Source organism: Lytechinus variegatus, chromosome 9, assembly GCF_018143015.1.
Source record: "Lytechinus variegatus isolate NC3 chromosome 9, Lvar_3.0, whole genome shotgun sequence".
NCBI lineage: Eukaryota > Metazoa > Echinodermata > Echinoidea > Temnopleuroida > Toxopneustidae > Lytechinus > Lytechinus variegatus.
In genome coordinates, this window is record NC_054748.1 from 8,172,929 (window position 1) to 8,187,966 (window position 15,038).

Sequence of the window (15,038 nt, forward strand, 5' to 3'; positions counted from 1 at the left end):
TAAATTCACAGAGCAAAATGTTGAAAATGTAATTGGATAACAAATTTATTGAATTTTGAAGATTTGCATTATTCCGGAGAAAGTTCTAATCATGTCTTCATGAATATTCATTAGGTGGGCTGATGATGTTTAGTGAAAGGTGGGCGAAAATTATAACTCATTTTGCATTGAACTTTGGTGAAATTTTCAGCATTTGATTTTTCTCTGATTCAAATGATAAACATTTTAAAAATCAAACATTTTTTCTAGGGTGGAAATGGAATTGACCTTTAATAGTACATGTAGGAGTAAATTTTCACAAAAGGGGGCCGTTTCATAAAGCTGTTCGCAAATTAAGATCGACTGGTGATCCTTTCTTGTGGTAAATGATCACCAACGAACATTTATTGGTGATTATCATTTACCACAAGAAAGGACCAGCCATGCTTAAAGTCACTCCTTAACTTACAAACAGCTTTATATAATGCCCCCCCCCCCCCCCCGGACAGTTTGATTAATGTGTTGAAACCAATTGCAACTTGATTTGTCAATCGGAAGTGTGTATCAGAAAATTGCAATCAAATACGCAACTCCGTGCAAAGCATTTATTATTTACCTCTTCTAAGTCAAGTCTTGGTTCCATGACAATTGTTCCGATGAAAATTCTGCATGTTTTTTTTTGCAATCAAACCGTTTCATAAAACTTGTCATATCAAAACAAATTTGCAATACTGGTAGCGGTTTAAAAGCTGCTGTGATCATTCAGTTTCATTGGGCTAACATAAACTCATTATTGAAAGTATTTTACTTGTTACTTGTCGCAATAATCCCAAAACGCAGCTCCTTGGAAGCTATACTGGGATGTCGATAATGTCATGTGCCAATGGAGGTGACAAGGTGCAGGATTTGGGTTGGCTCACATAATATACAATAAAAATGAGCATGCAGGGGTGCGAGTAAAAACATGCATTGGTCCATTTATAGCATGTGGGACCCAACAGGAGGCTGCATCATGCTGATGATAGGTAAATAATGCAGCCTCTCTGAACGTAGTTGGGTTTCCATGGAGAATGACATGTCCTGGTAATCTGTTCCATATCCGTACTGTCCTAGGGAACATTGCATATTTGTATGTGTCTATTGTAGCTTTGGGTATGGCATATTTAGCTATATGGTCGTGCCTACCAAAGTAGGTTGCTGGAGAAATGACCTGTGGCAAATTAATTTGTTATTCTAACAAGTCTTAATGAAACAGGACCCCAGTATGTTTTTCGGCAACCAAAATACGACAGTATTTTTTTTTCTTTTTACAAAATCGTCATATTGAGAAAAATCATCTCTGTATGTCTCTATTTCATAAAACTTGCACAAATATGGTTAGTGGATGAATGTAATCTCAGGTAACTTTTTTTTCTTCATCTGCATGAGCAGTGCGCACTTTAGCTTGCATGCAGCTTGAGCTTGAGCTTTTTTTCAAATGTTGGCAGGCTTGCTAGCATGTACATTTTATTATGAAGTTCATCCTCCAACGTTCACAGCATAAGTCTTACAAATCTCTCATTACAAACCATAACGCACCAAAAAACACGTTATTTTGGGATTAGCCTGCCAAGCTACTAGCACGATCGAGCCGGCGAGGTCTTTATTCAGTAATATCAAATAATACATTTGACAACACAGTTGTCATAAAAATAAGATATGTCACAAACGCGAAAACAAACCAATTGCTTCTTCAGTATATGTTTTAAGGTACATCATCTTCGTATAGGTTTTATCCTTTTTAATCCTAACACGGGAAATTTGACTCTAACATTTCCCTATCCTATTAGCCCGGGCTGAAAAAACAGATAAAAACTAATAAGCGCAAAAACTCTGAAAAACCCTAGGCTATTACAAACGTTGTTACCAGACATAAAACGAAATGAATGGATTCTTAAAATATTAACTCGGGTAACTAATTGGTCTTTTTTTAAAAGACGTGCTAGTACTATGCTGTAGAAGGCTAGAATGATCCTCGGCGTTCTCTACGCCCAACTCAAGAATCTACTTCTTTTCATATACAAATTACCCTATACGTCACATTCAAATTACCCAACGTCGTCAAGTCCGCTTGCTTGCCTGACTTAGCATTCATACGTTGCCGTCTAAACAATATTTACCAGCTATACTCCGTAACGCTGGAAAATAAATTTTTTTTGGGGGGATACAGTGTTTTTTTATTCCCAGAGATTGGCAGGTCTGCCTCAGTTGGACTAGGGAAAAGTTTTACTGAGCAATTAGTAAATTTTGGGTCATATGACATAAAGCTTAGCGATTGATCTTAGGGCCTATTTATAAAACTGATCATACACAATAATCAATGCAATCAGTCAGAGACATCAACCCATGATCAATCACATAGCTTAATGTTACAGAGCCCTAGAGGTCCGTTTCATAAAGCTGTTCGTTAGTTAAAGCTTGTGTATAGTTTTGGTAAATCCACTAAAATGCACCTACATGTATCACTATTCCAATTCATTGCTAGCTAATATGAATGGATATGTCCTATAACAGTTATGATGTGGAGGATATGAAATGAAAACGTGTTTTACAGGATAAATTTTGCGATTTTACATGGAAATTTAACTTGATCGGGTCACCCGATCAAATTAAAATATCTGTGTGTTTTTGTCTTTCAATTAAATCCTATTCCAAATCATGGAATGGGCTGAAACTTTCAAGATATGTTCTTTGTCTGTAACATTTGGATCTAATCACTGAATTTATAAGATAAGTGCTTGAATGCCCATTTTTTTAATTTAGAACAAGCATCGCCGAGAGAGGGCACTATATATCCAAGATTTGAATATTTGAAATTTTCTCAGAGAAGTGCAGTTGGAAAAATATCTAACGGTCTCTACGCTTCAGTAAGACTGTTATATTAGATGATATTCGATTATCAATCACATTATTGACCCTTTACCAAAGCTATACACAGGCTTTAAGAAAAAGACTAAGAACGACTGGTGATCCTTTCTTGTGGTAAATGATATTCATTAAATTTTCATTGGTGATTATTTAGCGCATAAGAAAGGTTCATCAGTCGTTAATAGATTAACTTCCTAACAGCATTACGGAACATGTCACCCACCTAGTGATGCTTCTACTATTATTTGACAAGCAGATTACTACTTTATTTCATATAGCCTCAAGAGTTTTTAAAACATCAATTATTTACAATGCACTTTACTATTTGAACCTTACAGTAGTTGGTAAAACAGTTTAAACAAGTGTTTAAAATCTTTAACATTTGATTTTTAATATTCAATTCTCAAATTAAATGTGGTTGTTTAAAATCTGTGAAACAACTACTGTAAGGTTCGTATAGCAAGCAGTGTTGTATAAAACTTTAAACAGCATTTTTACTGTTTTATGCAATTACCTTCACCATTGCCACACACAAATCACAAAAAAACAATGATTTATTCATTATTAACCAGCCAGTATTTATTGCACAGAAAAAGAAAGAGTGATAGAGATCAGAGTATAGCATCTAACCAACAGTAAGTGATGTGACTTTTACACATGAATCCCACAATATTCTCTCACCGCGAATCATCACATAATAATAACATTGTGCCTTGGAATAAATTGTATCTAGATAGATGGCACTATACAAATGCTTATCATTATTTAAAGCGACATTTCATTGACAAATCATGGGGAAATCAAGGCCAATCTCAGAACGTAGAAGGGATTAAAGTCTTTCACTCGGGTGTAACCAAAAGTAAACTGTGTTTTAATTTTGAAACATTTAACTTCAGAGAGGATATTTATTTAGGTTTAGCAATCAAGAGACCTGCTATGAGTCTAGGAATTGGGATTGTTGGAAACTTGAACTGCGACAACCCAAAGTAAATAACCATCACGAGTTTGGTCAAATTCGTGCTGTCCGAACTCTTCTCGCATTAGTCCCTCGGGCTCTCATGACGGCCGGATTATATTATGCAAGTCAATTGGCCTTTTGCAAATTTCGGATTGATTCAATTTCCCCATGATTTGGCAATGTAAGGTCACTTTAACATAAACACAACACAGGGAATGCAGGAATGTCACATTGTGAAAGACGCCTGAATAGTAATCAAAATTTACATAGCGCATAACTACATGTACATGTCTCAGGAAGACAATGCGCTTTAACATGTACATATCAAATCTTCTCATAATACAAATAAGACCTAAAAAAAAATTAACATGTTGGATATGTGTGTCATAGTTGGCTTTCCATAGTTGAACCATTACTTCAGACCAGAGTCTGCTTCAGAATATAGGCCACAGTAATTAAGGTAAATTGCCAATTCGTCCATTGCCAACTCGTCCACTCACCACATGGTCTACCTTCATTTACCCTAATGCCATTCATCCATCAATATTTTGTCCAACAACCATTTGGTCCAATAACCATTTGGTCCAATCATCACTTTGTCTAATCACCATTTCGTCTAATAACCAGTTGGTCTAATACCCATTTTCTTTTCATGCATTTTGCACAATTAACACTTTACTTTAATTAGACCACATGGTACATGGACTAAATGGCTATTGAACCAACTGGTTATTAGACGGAATGGCATTAGACTAAATGAAAGTAGATCATGTGGTGAGTAGACGAAATGATGGTAGACCAAATGATAGTAGACAAGTTGGCAATTGGACGAATTGGCATTAGACGAATTGGAAATAAACCATGATTAAGTACAAGTGCCGATTTTGCTGTGTAATATAGACTCACTTTCCCCAGCATACAGTGATGAACAAATTTCACACCAATATACAGCTGTATATATACAAGAAACCACTTACGTACGTAACAAAATAATGCTCTCAATACAATAACTTCAAAATCATTGTGCAGACAGATTGGAAGAGGCAACGCAAAAAATATATACATGTACAAACATTTTTTTACAAAAGAACAACTACATGTATGACATGAAGAAATTAATAAACAGTTGTCAAAACACTGGAGTGGATACTGATTTGGAAGACAATAGAACTTGTTTGTAATTTTCAAGCAGTCGGGAGAAAAATAGTATTTCATCTAAAACCCCCATTGTTTTTAATAATAAAGCTTATTTGTAATTTTCAAGCAGTTAGGGGTACAGTGTTTTATTAGAAACCCAGAGTATTTTGATAATATATTACAGAACACATAAGAAAATCGGTTGGCACCTCTGCACACGGCCCTAAAAACAGTATAAAAAGTTTTAAGACAATCACGTACAAACTTCCATTATATGTCAAAGCTTTGGGAGATGTTGACCAATATTTGAAGCACAATATCAATGCAGAATGTAATTATTACACGTCATGGCTGCACCTCGGATAACATCTTTTTTATATTGCATATTCATCACAGGACCAATATTTTAGAAGTTTCAATAGCTTGTAAAGGTGTTTTTGCTCTACATAAAAATGCAATATCTATTTTGACTATGTACCAGTACTATGTATCAATACTATTATGTACATTGCATTTAAAGAATAATTACAGGCCTATGGTATAAGATTATTCAAGTACCAAAAAGGTGTTTGTTTCAATTATTAAAAAGGTGTTTTTTTTTATACATGCAAGGCCATTTTCAACATAACCATATAATGTGTTGTTCGATGATTGATCATTTTACATCAATAGGAGTAAAGCAAATGATTCACATAAATGTCATGATTAGCGAGTTATACTAGAAATAAGGGATAAATACATTAATAGAAATACCTTTTCATGTTGATAGATGTGTGTTAATTAATATTGGTATGCTTTGGATAGATCATACTTAGTTGGTAATATAAAATGGTGATAATATGGATCCTAATCACATGATTGGCTGGTATCCATCACATGACCAGTCAGTTATTTCATCAAACAGCAAAATGTGCTAATGGCTGGTACAAATGACGAGTTCTATTTTCCGGTTATGGTTTCGAAATGTTATCACATGACCAAGGGGGGGATGTTCCACAAAGAGTTAAGTGTGCCTGAGAATCATTTTGTTCAGGCATTAGAATAATTACACTCACTTGTTACCCTTTGACACAGCCCAAATGCCCTCGGCTACACCTCTGGCACATTAGAACTGTTCCAAGGGTACCTCGTGCATTCAATTCTTACTAATGCATGCATGCCATCAATGATATGTAATATTTGTCGAATATAAATAATGCATTGAAGATTGAGATTAAACTGAGTAATAAACCATAATAATGAGAAAATCCAAGTGGATGGGAAAATTACCAAAATACATGTATACACTGAAATACAGATACATTAAAAAATAGGATAAACCATTGAGAAATGGGAGTCACCTCAGACAAATCACTACCCATTCATCATAATGATGAAACACAAATTGAGTTTTTACTGTTATGCTATCAAGGGCTCAAAAGAAAAGCAGGATTCATTCCTTATCAAACAGGGAATAATAATAATAATAATCCGCTTTTATATAGCGCTACATCGGAGCGACGTGTCTAAGCGCTTCACAGATATATTATTACCCCGGTCATCGGATTCAATCAGTCATTCCCGCACACAATGTGTGCACATCCTCCACTCCCTGGGGAGTATTCCAGTCAGTCACCAGTGAGGCGCACACAGTACTGGACAGGCTACAATGACTTTCACATCCTACCGGGTACCCATTTAGCACCTGGGTCGAGAGTGGCAAAGTGTGGATTAACGCCTTGCCAAAGGACAAGAGACCGCGGTGGGATTCGAACACACGACCCTCTGTTTACAAGGCGAGAGTCAGAACCACAACACTGCGGCTCCTACACCAGGGGAAACTCATGCTAACAAAAAGTTGATTTGAATAAAGAGAGAAAATTTTAACAAGAACACTGAAAAATTCTTCAAAACCAGATGTAAAGAAGAAAGTTTTGACATTTTCAAATTTCCACTGATTTTCAAAACACAGTTATGTGCACATAGTAGTCAATGTGCAAGTGAGAGAACCTATGATGTTCCCACTCCCTACATTATATGTTGTTACATAAAACCTGACATATTTCTAATTTTCTCCTCATTTTAATGTGAAAGATCGTTGACAACATCGACTCTCATTTGCATATCACTATAGTGTGCAGAGAACTCTTATTTGGAAAAAAAGGGAAATCTTAAAATGTCATTACTTTCTTTATATTCTTCATCCGACTATGATTAAAATTTTAGTGTGACGGTTTATTGATTTTTCTGTGTTATCAAAGTGGCATTTGCCGGAGTGAATTTGGCAATTATATAAAATAGAGAATCAGGTTCAGCCCAGGGAGTCATTCTCCTGGGGGAGCTGAGGGAGTTGTACGGGATATTCGGTAGCCTAGGCGGGCACAGATAAACTTCTGGCGAGTTGAGCACGTTGCCTGATGGATAAATCTTAATACTAGATATAGGGGCGATTCTGTATACAAATAGACCCCCTATACGTACGACCTTCCTGATATGATTTATCATTGTTCTTTATTTTTTAGGTCATTTGAAAAATTGCAATGCTCATAAATTATCCTTCATGGCTTGACCATTTCATGAAATGAATAAAAATTAGGGGAAATGGATATCGAATATACTACAAAATGGTTGATTTATTATCTTATGGAATTACCCATAAGTCGATTGTCAGTTCAGGGTGATGTGGTTAAGAGCTTTGCCCAAGGGGGCCATTGTCATCTTGCTCGTCCAGAGAGCATGTAAAAAAAGGGTTTGTTTTTCATGACTGGGCGATGTATGCGACTGCAGTGTGTGAAGGGTAACAAATTTGCCGAAATTAGAAAAAAATTGTATACTTTTTAGTTCTCCCTATCATGAAAATAGAATATTTGAGACATTATTTAGGTGGGGAAAACATGAAAAAAAAATACTTATTTAGGGTTTTCTGTCATTGAAGCAAGATTGCTAACTTAGAGTCCTTTTTTTAAACTTCAGTGACAGGCATGGTGTCCATCTAAACATGACAGACCCCCCGGAGATTTTAGATAAAATGGCACAAATCAAGTCACCCTCTTTATTCATTTTTTTTTCTCGTTTTAATCTCATAGAATTATACACTGACTTTCTCCATTTTGAGCCGGTGTGAGGGGTGGCATCTCTTGTAGAAACTGTTCCCCCCTACGGTAGCTCGTGGTACGTTCCTTGCTCGGGGTCAAAGGGTAGATCTCGGTATGTGTTTCCTCTTCAGCGATGGCCGTCTGGTAGAGGGTGTTATCGTGATTGTCTTCGTGCCCTACCTCATCGTGACCAAGGGCATCTTCATAAACGGTCATTTCAGGATCCTGTATCGATAAAAAATGGAAGAGAAAAAATCGATATTGATAAAAATATAAGAACTGTATTCTACTGTGCTTTTCTTCATATTGTTAGACAGCAGAGGAAAATTCACACATTTACTGTTCATGTCTTAAGGCCACCGCACACCTTACGACCCGACTGGTTGGCGACTGAGTGAGGGGAGATGAATCGCAAGGAAGGTGGTCACAAACCTCGACACCACACACCTTGCGATCCGACTACCACGCTGTCTGCGACTCACGCATGCGCTTTTTGCTGTTTCCCAACTGAGAAAGTGCACTTACTACTGCGAATGCACGTTGTTTATCATATACATGTCGTACAACTTGCTATCGGATTGGCAGGAAGTTGGATGGAGCTTGCGATCCAATCATAAAGATTCGACATGTAAAATCCTTCCGATTTTCATTGCAACTTGTCTCTGACCGGTTTGCAAATCTCAAGCTGACAAGCTTGAGCTGTGACGTCACATTTCCCCTCACACAGTCGCAAGCCAGTCGCAGACCAGTCGGGTCGTAAGGTGTGCGGTGGCCTTAAGTCTTACACATTTAACACTAATCACTCTAATCACCACCACAAATCATCATCATCATCATCAACAACAATCACATCACACCACCAGCATCATCCTCATCATCAAAATCTTTCATATCATCATCACCACTAATGGCACTATAATCAACATCATCATCACCACCACCATCATCATCACCATCATCATCAACACCACCACCACTACCGTCACCTCCCCCACAACAACAAAACACTGTCATCATTTTTCTTCATAGCAATTGCCACTATCATCATCATCCTTTGCTTAAAACATTGCTCACTACTGCTTTCTTCTTGTTGAGTGGGCGTGGTCCTTGATGTTGGAGTCTCCTGACTTTCTTCTTGGACAGCTGAGGAGGAAGAGACTTGGGTCGTTTGGAGACTCCCCTGTGCCTTGGTGGTGCTATTGGTTGCGGTGTTGCATGGTGTCTCAGAGGATATCGTCTAGAGGCACTTCTCCGTATCAAGGGTGGCGATGATACTGATCTCCTTGAGCTACCAGCCTAAACAGAAGGAGCAAGACTTGGAAATATCAAACAGGTTTTCACATGGAGATGCTTTTTTGAAGTGAACAAGTCCAAGGAGAACTGTTGTGTGAAATTGAGCAAAATTGAGCAATAGTGTCACAACTTACTTATTTCACATCTAAATATGGTGAAACTTTAGGCATTTTGATTCTTCTCTCTCTATTCAAGGACCCATTGCACTATGGTAACTTTGCAATCCAATGGTAACTACCATGGTAATGCTGATCAACAGCCAATCAAAATCAAGGATTCCATGCAAGTTACCCTTGCATGGCAAAGTTACCATAATGTTAAATTTTATGCAGCGGGGGCCAGATCAACTTTTTGTTGGGGTGGACTTGCCTTTGAAATTGAACTTTATTATTTCATTTTGATCTAATAGATTCATTGATAGCAATATCAGGTGCTCATTGCGCATCATGCCTGTTCAACTAACAAGAGAAGAAGTAGCTGTGTAAGTAACTCAAAGTTCAATGTTCTGATTAAATCATCAAGAATTGTTCGAACTCTGTTAAACTCTCTAATATTATGCTTTGAAATTTTCTGGTTTAATTATTCTGTCTGTCATGGCAAACTGCTTACCTTCTTGTCGCTCATTTTCAGGATGTCTTTCCTCATGGGGTAAAGAAGGTCTTTATTTGTCACTGAAGGAGATGTCCCCTATGAAAGAAAAATATGACAAGAAAGCGTTGATAATATTAGAATAGAATAGAAATGGTTTATTTGAACAAAAGAAATCATTCGCGGCCCAAAGGCCGAATTACAGATTTTCAGACAAATACAAAAATATACATGAAAATTACAACATAATGAGAAACGGGAATTAAAAACATAATTTGGGGGGGAAAATCACATGCCTGGGGTAAATACATACATACGTTATTGGCAAATCAGTCATCACTGTAATACAATCATTTTGTAACCATTTACTATTTGATTCATTATCATAATTAAACTAAGATTTGATTATTATTATTTTCATCATTATTATCAATATCATATTTAACTATCCTTTTATTATTCACATTATCATCATAAAAAATTGAGTATTGCACATAGACAAACATTGACACTTTGTATTACACTCATAAAAAATAAATAAAAGATGTTCGTTCAGTTTATTGGGAAATAAATCATAAATCTGTTCATAAATTTATACAGTACTTGGCCAGTATTCAATTCGATACTTAAGCCAGAATTTTAAATTATTTTACTCGGTATTTTGCTTCAGTTGCATATTCAATGGAGCACTATATATTACCCCAGCTATTGCTCCAGCTGCTAAAAGCGCTTTTTTGGTGCATGCTGGGAATTAATCCTGGTTCCCATTCGCCTCAACTGGGTTGAGTGCTGCACAATGTGGGTAAATTTCTTGCTGAAGGAAAACATGCCATAGGCGGGATTCAAACCAACGTCCCTCTCATTGAAAGACGAGAGTTGCTACCACTAAACCACAATGCCCCCAAATATGCAAATTTTGAATGACACAATTTTGCCAAATATCAAATTTTGGCCAACATTGCTAACTATCGATTCCAAATCTTTTCACTAACTTCTGTGACAAATATGCAAATTTTGGACAATTCACTGCCAACATATCAAATTTTTATCAATTGTACCAACTATTAATTCCAATTCCTGAAACATTTTTTACTGACGTTCGTAACACTTTTTCTAACCTGAGAGACCATGTCGCTGGCGAGTTGATGTTTCCTACGGATATTGCGAATTCTCATGCTCGCTCTGAACGGCGTCCGACCAGCGTCACGTGTGAATGCCTCCTCTTTGCGTTTCTCCAGGACAGAAGGCGTTCTCAGAGAGGCGCGGTTTCTCTTGTGGGTTTCGATTGCGCCTTGAAGTTTGTCGATCCAGGATAAAGCTTCAGCGTTGTCGGTGGAGTATAACAGAAGATGATCCTCATTGTATGAAAGCTATAAGGGGATAGAATTTTCCATGACGATGCATTATGGAAATTGAAAGAAAGTTCAATGTAACCAAGAAAATTAAAATAACTAGTAGGGCTCCACGATGTTAATCTTTGAAATACCAAAACATTGAAATTTACACATTATTGAACCAAATTTCCATTTGACAAAGTATATGATATTAAAACAGATAAAGTGGAAATTTGATCAACTGGGTATAAGCGTACACTTAATAGCAATTTTTCAATTCAATTCAATTCTTTTATTTCATTTCCATTCAAAACATAATACAAAGTAATATAAAGCAATACAAATCAAGTACAATTTCATAGGGCATTCTTACTTCGTAAAACAGATAAAGAAACAGTATAATATAGAGCATACATGTAAATGGAAATGAGGGGGATCCACTAAAAATCAAAGCTTGTAAAGTGTGGATCTCAATCAGATTAAGTGGTTAATGGACCATGTGAAGTGGGGACTTTATACAGGCACACAAATTCAATGGATTCATAAAGCGGTGCGCCACCTATCGCTTGCTTGCAGCAGACATGCCAAAATTCGCATATGGCCTCATGGGAAAAAATTGACATAAAATTAGTCTCTGCAGCACACACTGCATTCATATGCGATTTAGCTTGCTGCGCTGGCAGGCGTGGTTGGCCGTGCCTTTATTTGCTAGCTTGCAAATTCTGTCATCGGGGTGGCGGGGTCTAGGAGGTGGGAGAGGAACTTTCCGCATATTTTCTTTTCTTGGGATGGTATTCCCCGATCAGTTAACTACTTATTAAAGTTTGTCGACCCACACTCGCCGATAAACAGATGGGTCTGCGATTTTTACAAGGCAGACTAGGCAGTGCAATGGATGGAAAAACACACACACAATCACATTTTTCACACGTGCTGCCTGCAATGCGATATTGACCCCATAGTTGGAAATTGGCCTGTCCGCTGAAACCGATATGTGGCGCACGGTATTGTGAGTCCATCGAATTAAAACATACAGGAATAATAACAATAATAATAGGCATTTATATAGCGCCATCTATCTAGAAATATTCTATTCTGAGGGGCATTGTTATTATTATTACCCCAGCTTTAGCTCGAGCTGCCTTTTAGCGCTCATGCATTCAAGGAATTAATCCTGCCGGGTACCCCTTCACCTCAGTGAGTACAGCACAGTGTGGATTAATTTCTTGCTGAAGAAAATTACGCCATGGCTGGGATTCGAACCCACAACACTCTGTTTCAAAGTCAGAAGACTAATCCACTGGGCCACAATTGTCGATCAATTGACAGTAGAATACATGTGTTAATCCCATGTGGTACTAGATTATATTAGATAGCCAAGACAGATAGCCAAGCGCGATTGGTCAATTGCGCGTCACGTGATATGATTGAAATCCATGTATTTTCCCAGCCGGTCCACCTTTGATGAATATATTGACTAACCGGTCCATGAATATATTTTTTACGTGTATGGCGCCCTCTTGTGGATTAGATGTTACCATGCATTATCGGCCTGCCTTGGACCTGGACTGGGCTCGAAGTTAGATTTAGATCTAGGGCTAGGCCTAAACAAAGTTGATTTGAATAGAAAGGGGTCATTCACTGCGTTAGACTAACGTTACTTAGATATATATAGATCAAGATCTAATGTTAGATCTATACCAGTTCAATCAATCACTTTGAATATCATAAACATGCTGCACGCATCGTTAGGCCTAACTTTATCTTCATCATTAGAGGCTATCTAATATAACAGATATTGACTGATGGGATGTGTAAAAAAAACATTCTTTGGACCACCTAAAGGATTAATATTTTCCCTCGTGATCATATTTTCCCTCAGGGCTGCGCACTTCGGGAAAATATAACCCCTCGGGAAAATACAAATCCGGCGGTCCAAAGAATGTTTATATTACACACCCCATTAGTCAATATCTGTATAATATCTGACAATTAGACCAACCGTTGATAGACTTAGTGAATATCAAGCTTGTTAGTATCATTACCTTGAATAGGGCCCCTGCTCCGTCTATTTTCTGCTCACCAAGGACGAGGTCCACCTTACAATCCTCAAGCTTGATCACAGACGAACATGTGTAAGGCTTGGCCAACAGAGGACGCTCTAGGCTCATGTTATGCTTGGCATAGATCAAGATGTCGGAGAAGAGGAAGAACATGCGTTCGTGGGAACCAGACCCATTCTTAGTGACCTGTTACACAATACGATACAAAAAAAAAAAGAGTGAAATACTAAAAACAAAATAGGTGGTATTCTCAGTCAACCCAGTGCCGGCCGCACAGAAACGTTCTTAGCCTAACAGAACGCTAACAGTAAGCCAAGTCACATCTTTCGGATTGTGAAGTAAAAGCATTTGTTCCAATGTGTAAGTAATGCATTATTGTAACATTATGCATCGCTGCCCCACTACCAATTGTAACAGGGCCACTGTTAGTGCCGAACAACGTTTCTGTGTGGTCAGAACAGATGAATTAATAATTTTGGTCCACAATTCTTCTTCATTAATACCATTTAATTCGTTGACTCGCTTAATCACTAGTCAGCGGGTACAAAACCGCTGGTTTTCGCATATTAGATGATACTGAGTCTGGGTTGGGAGACTAGCTTCAGTGTGCTTGCAGACTTCTTTCACAAACCGCATCAAAGGAGGATAGGGCATGGTTTCACAAAGACCTACAACTATTATAACTTTGCCATTATTACCATGGTAACATAGCTCAGCAGCCAATCAGAATCAAAGATTCCATGGAAGTTACAATAGTTGAGAGTATTTATGAAATAGGCCTCCTGGGGAGTGTTTCATCAACATTTTCATTGGACAAGTTGTCAGATCTGACAACTGTCCTTAATTCTGTTTGGATAAGAAGCACCGTTACTATGGTAACTGTCCGCTTAAAAGGGACTTGTCGGATCAAACGTCAGTCAACAAGTCCTTTCGTGGAACGCTCCCCTGGGCCCCATCTTACAGAGTTACAGTCGATCCAATCAACCACGGCTATGGAAAGTCAGCAACGTCAACATCGAAAAATTCATGTTTGTTCAAAACATTTTCTAGATACAATGTCTCTTCATACATTACATTCATCATTCTCTTGAAAATTCAGTGTGCTTCTCTTTGTTTACAAAGGACATTGTTCAATTTCCTGGAGAAAAAAAATATGATGTTGATGGACTTCCATATGCTTGAGGTTCATTAGATCAATCGTAACTCTTTGTAAGACGGGGACTTGTTATACAGTATTTGAACAGCAGGAAATAATTTTCCTGGTATCGCATCGCGATTTGCTCCACATTTTCGAAAGACTGCAATGCATAAAGTCTTTTGTTTTGCATAATTGTACAAAGGACTCTACATTACTTAGTTGAGAGCTTTTCTCTTATGACCGAAAATGCTATTCAAATTTGTAAAGCAAAATTATTCCCTGGAACAGGGTAATTTAATTGCACCAACCTTCATTAACGGTCCCTCTTTGATGAATTTCCGGCCAGGAATGATGAGTTTAGGAGCCTTGCCACCGATGGAATTCTGGATATCCAGCATCTTCTGAAAGTTCTCATGTTCTCTGATATATTCATTGATGCCATGAGTTACTTCTGAGATGTTTTGAAGGGCATCTGAAATAATCAAAAACAAGTATTCTTTGTTGAAAATTTTTACCTGATTTAATCTGTTACCTCAAAGATAACGGCCAATAAGGGACACGATCTTA

General features: G+C 37.5%; 1 protein-coding gene across 2 annotated transcripts in view; it reads right to left on the reverse strand.

Annotated features, from left to right (window-relative positions):
- Positions 1-7,729: 7,729 nt before the first annotated feature.
- Positions 7,730-15,038, reverse strand: part of LOC121421011 (rho guanine nucleotide exchange factor 39-like) — a 17,215-nt gene continuing 9,906 nt past the window's right edge. For both annotated transcript variants that reach the window (XM_041615594.1, XM_041615595.1), the window contains 6 exons: positions 14,780-14,943; positions 13,316-13,519; positions 11,055-11,306; positions 9,958-10,035; positions 9,130-9,351; positions 7,730-8,280 (listed from right to left, as the gene is read on the reverse strand). In XM_041615594.1, the coding sequence (XP_041471528.1) occupies positions 8,041-8,280; positions 9,130-9,351; positions 9,958-10,035; positions 11,055-11,306; positions 13,316-13,519; positions 14,780-14,943 (1,160 nt within the window). In that variant the 3' untranslated portion in view covers positions 7,730-8,040. The remainder of the gene's footprint in view (positions 8,281-9,129; positions 9,352-9,957; positions 10,036-11,054; positions 11,307-13,315; positions 13,520-14,779; positions 14,944-15,038) is intronic.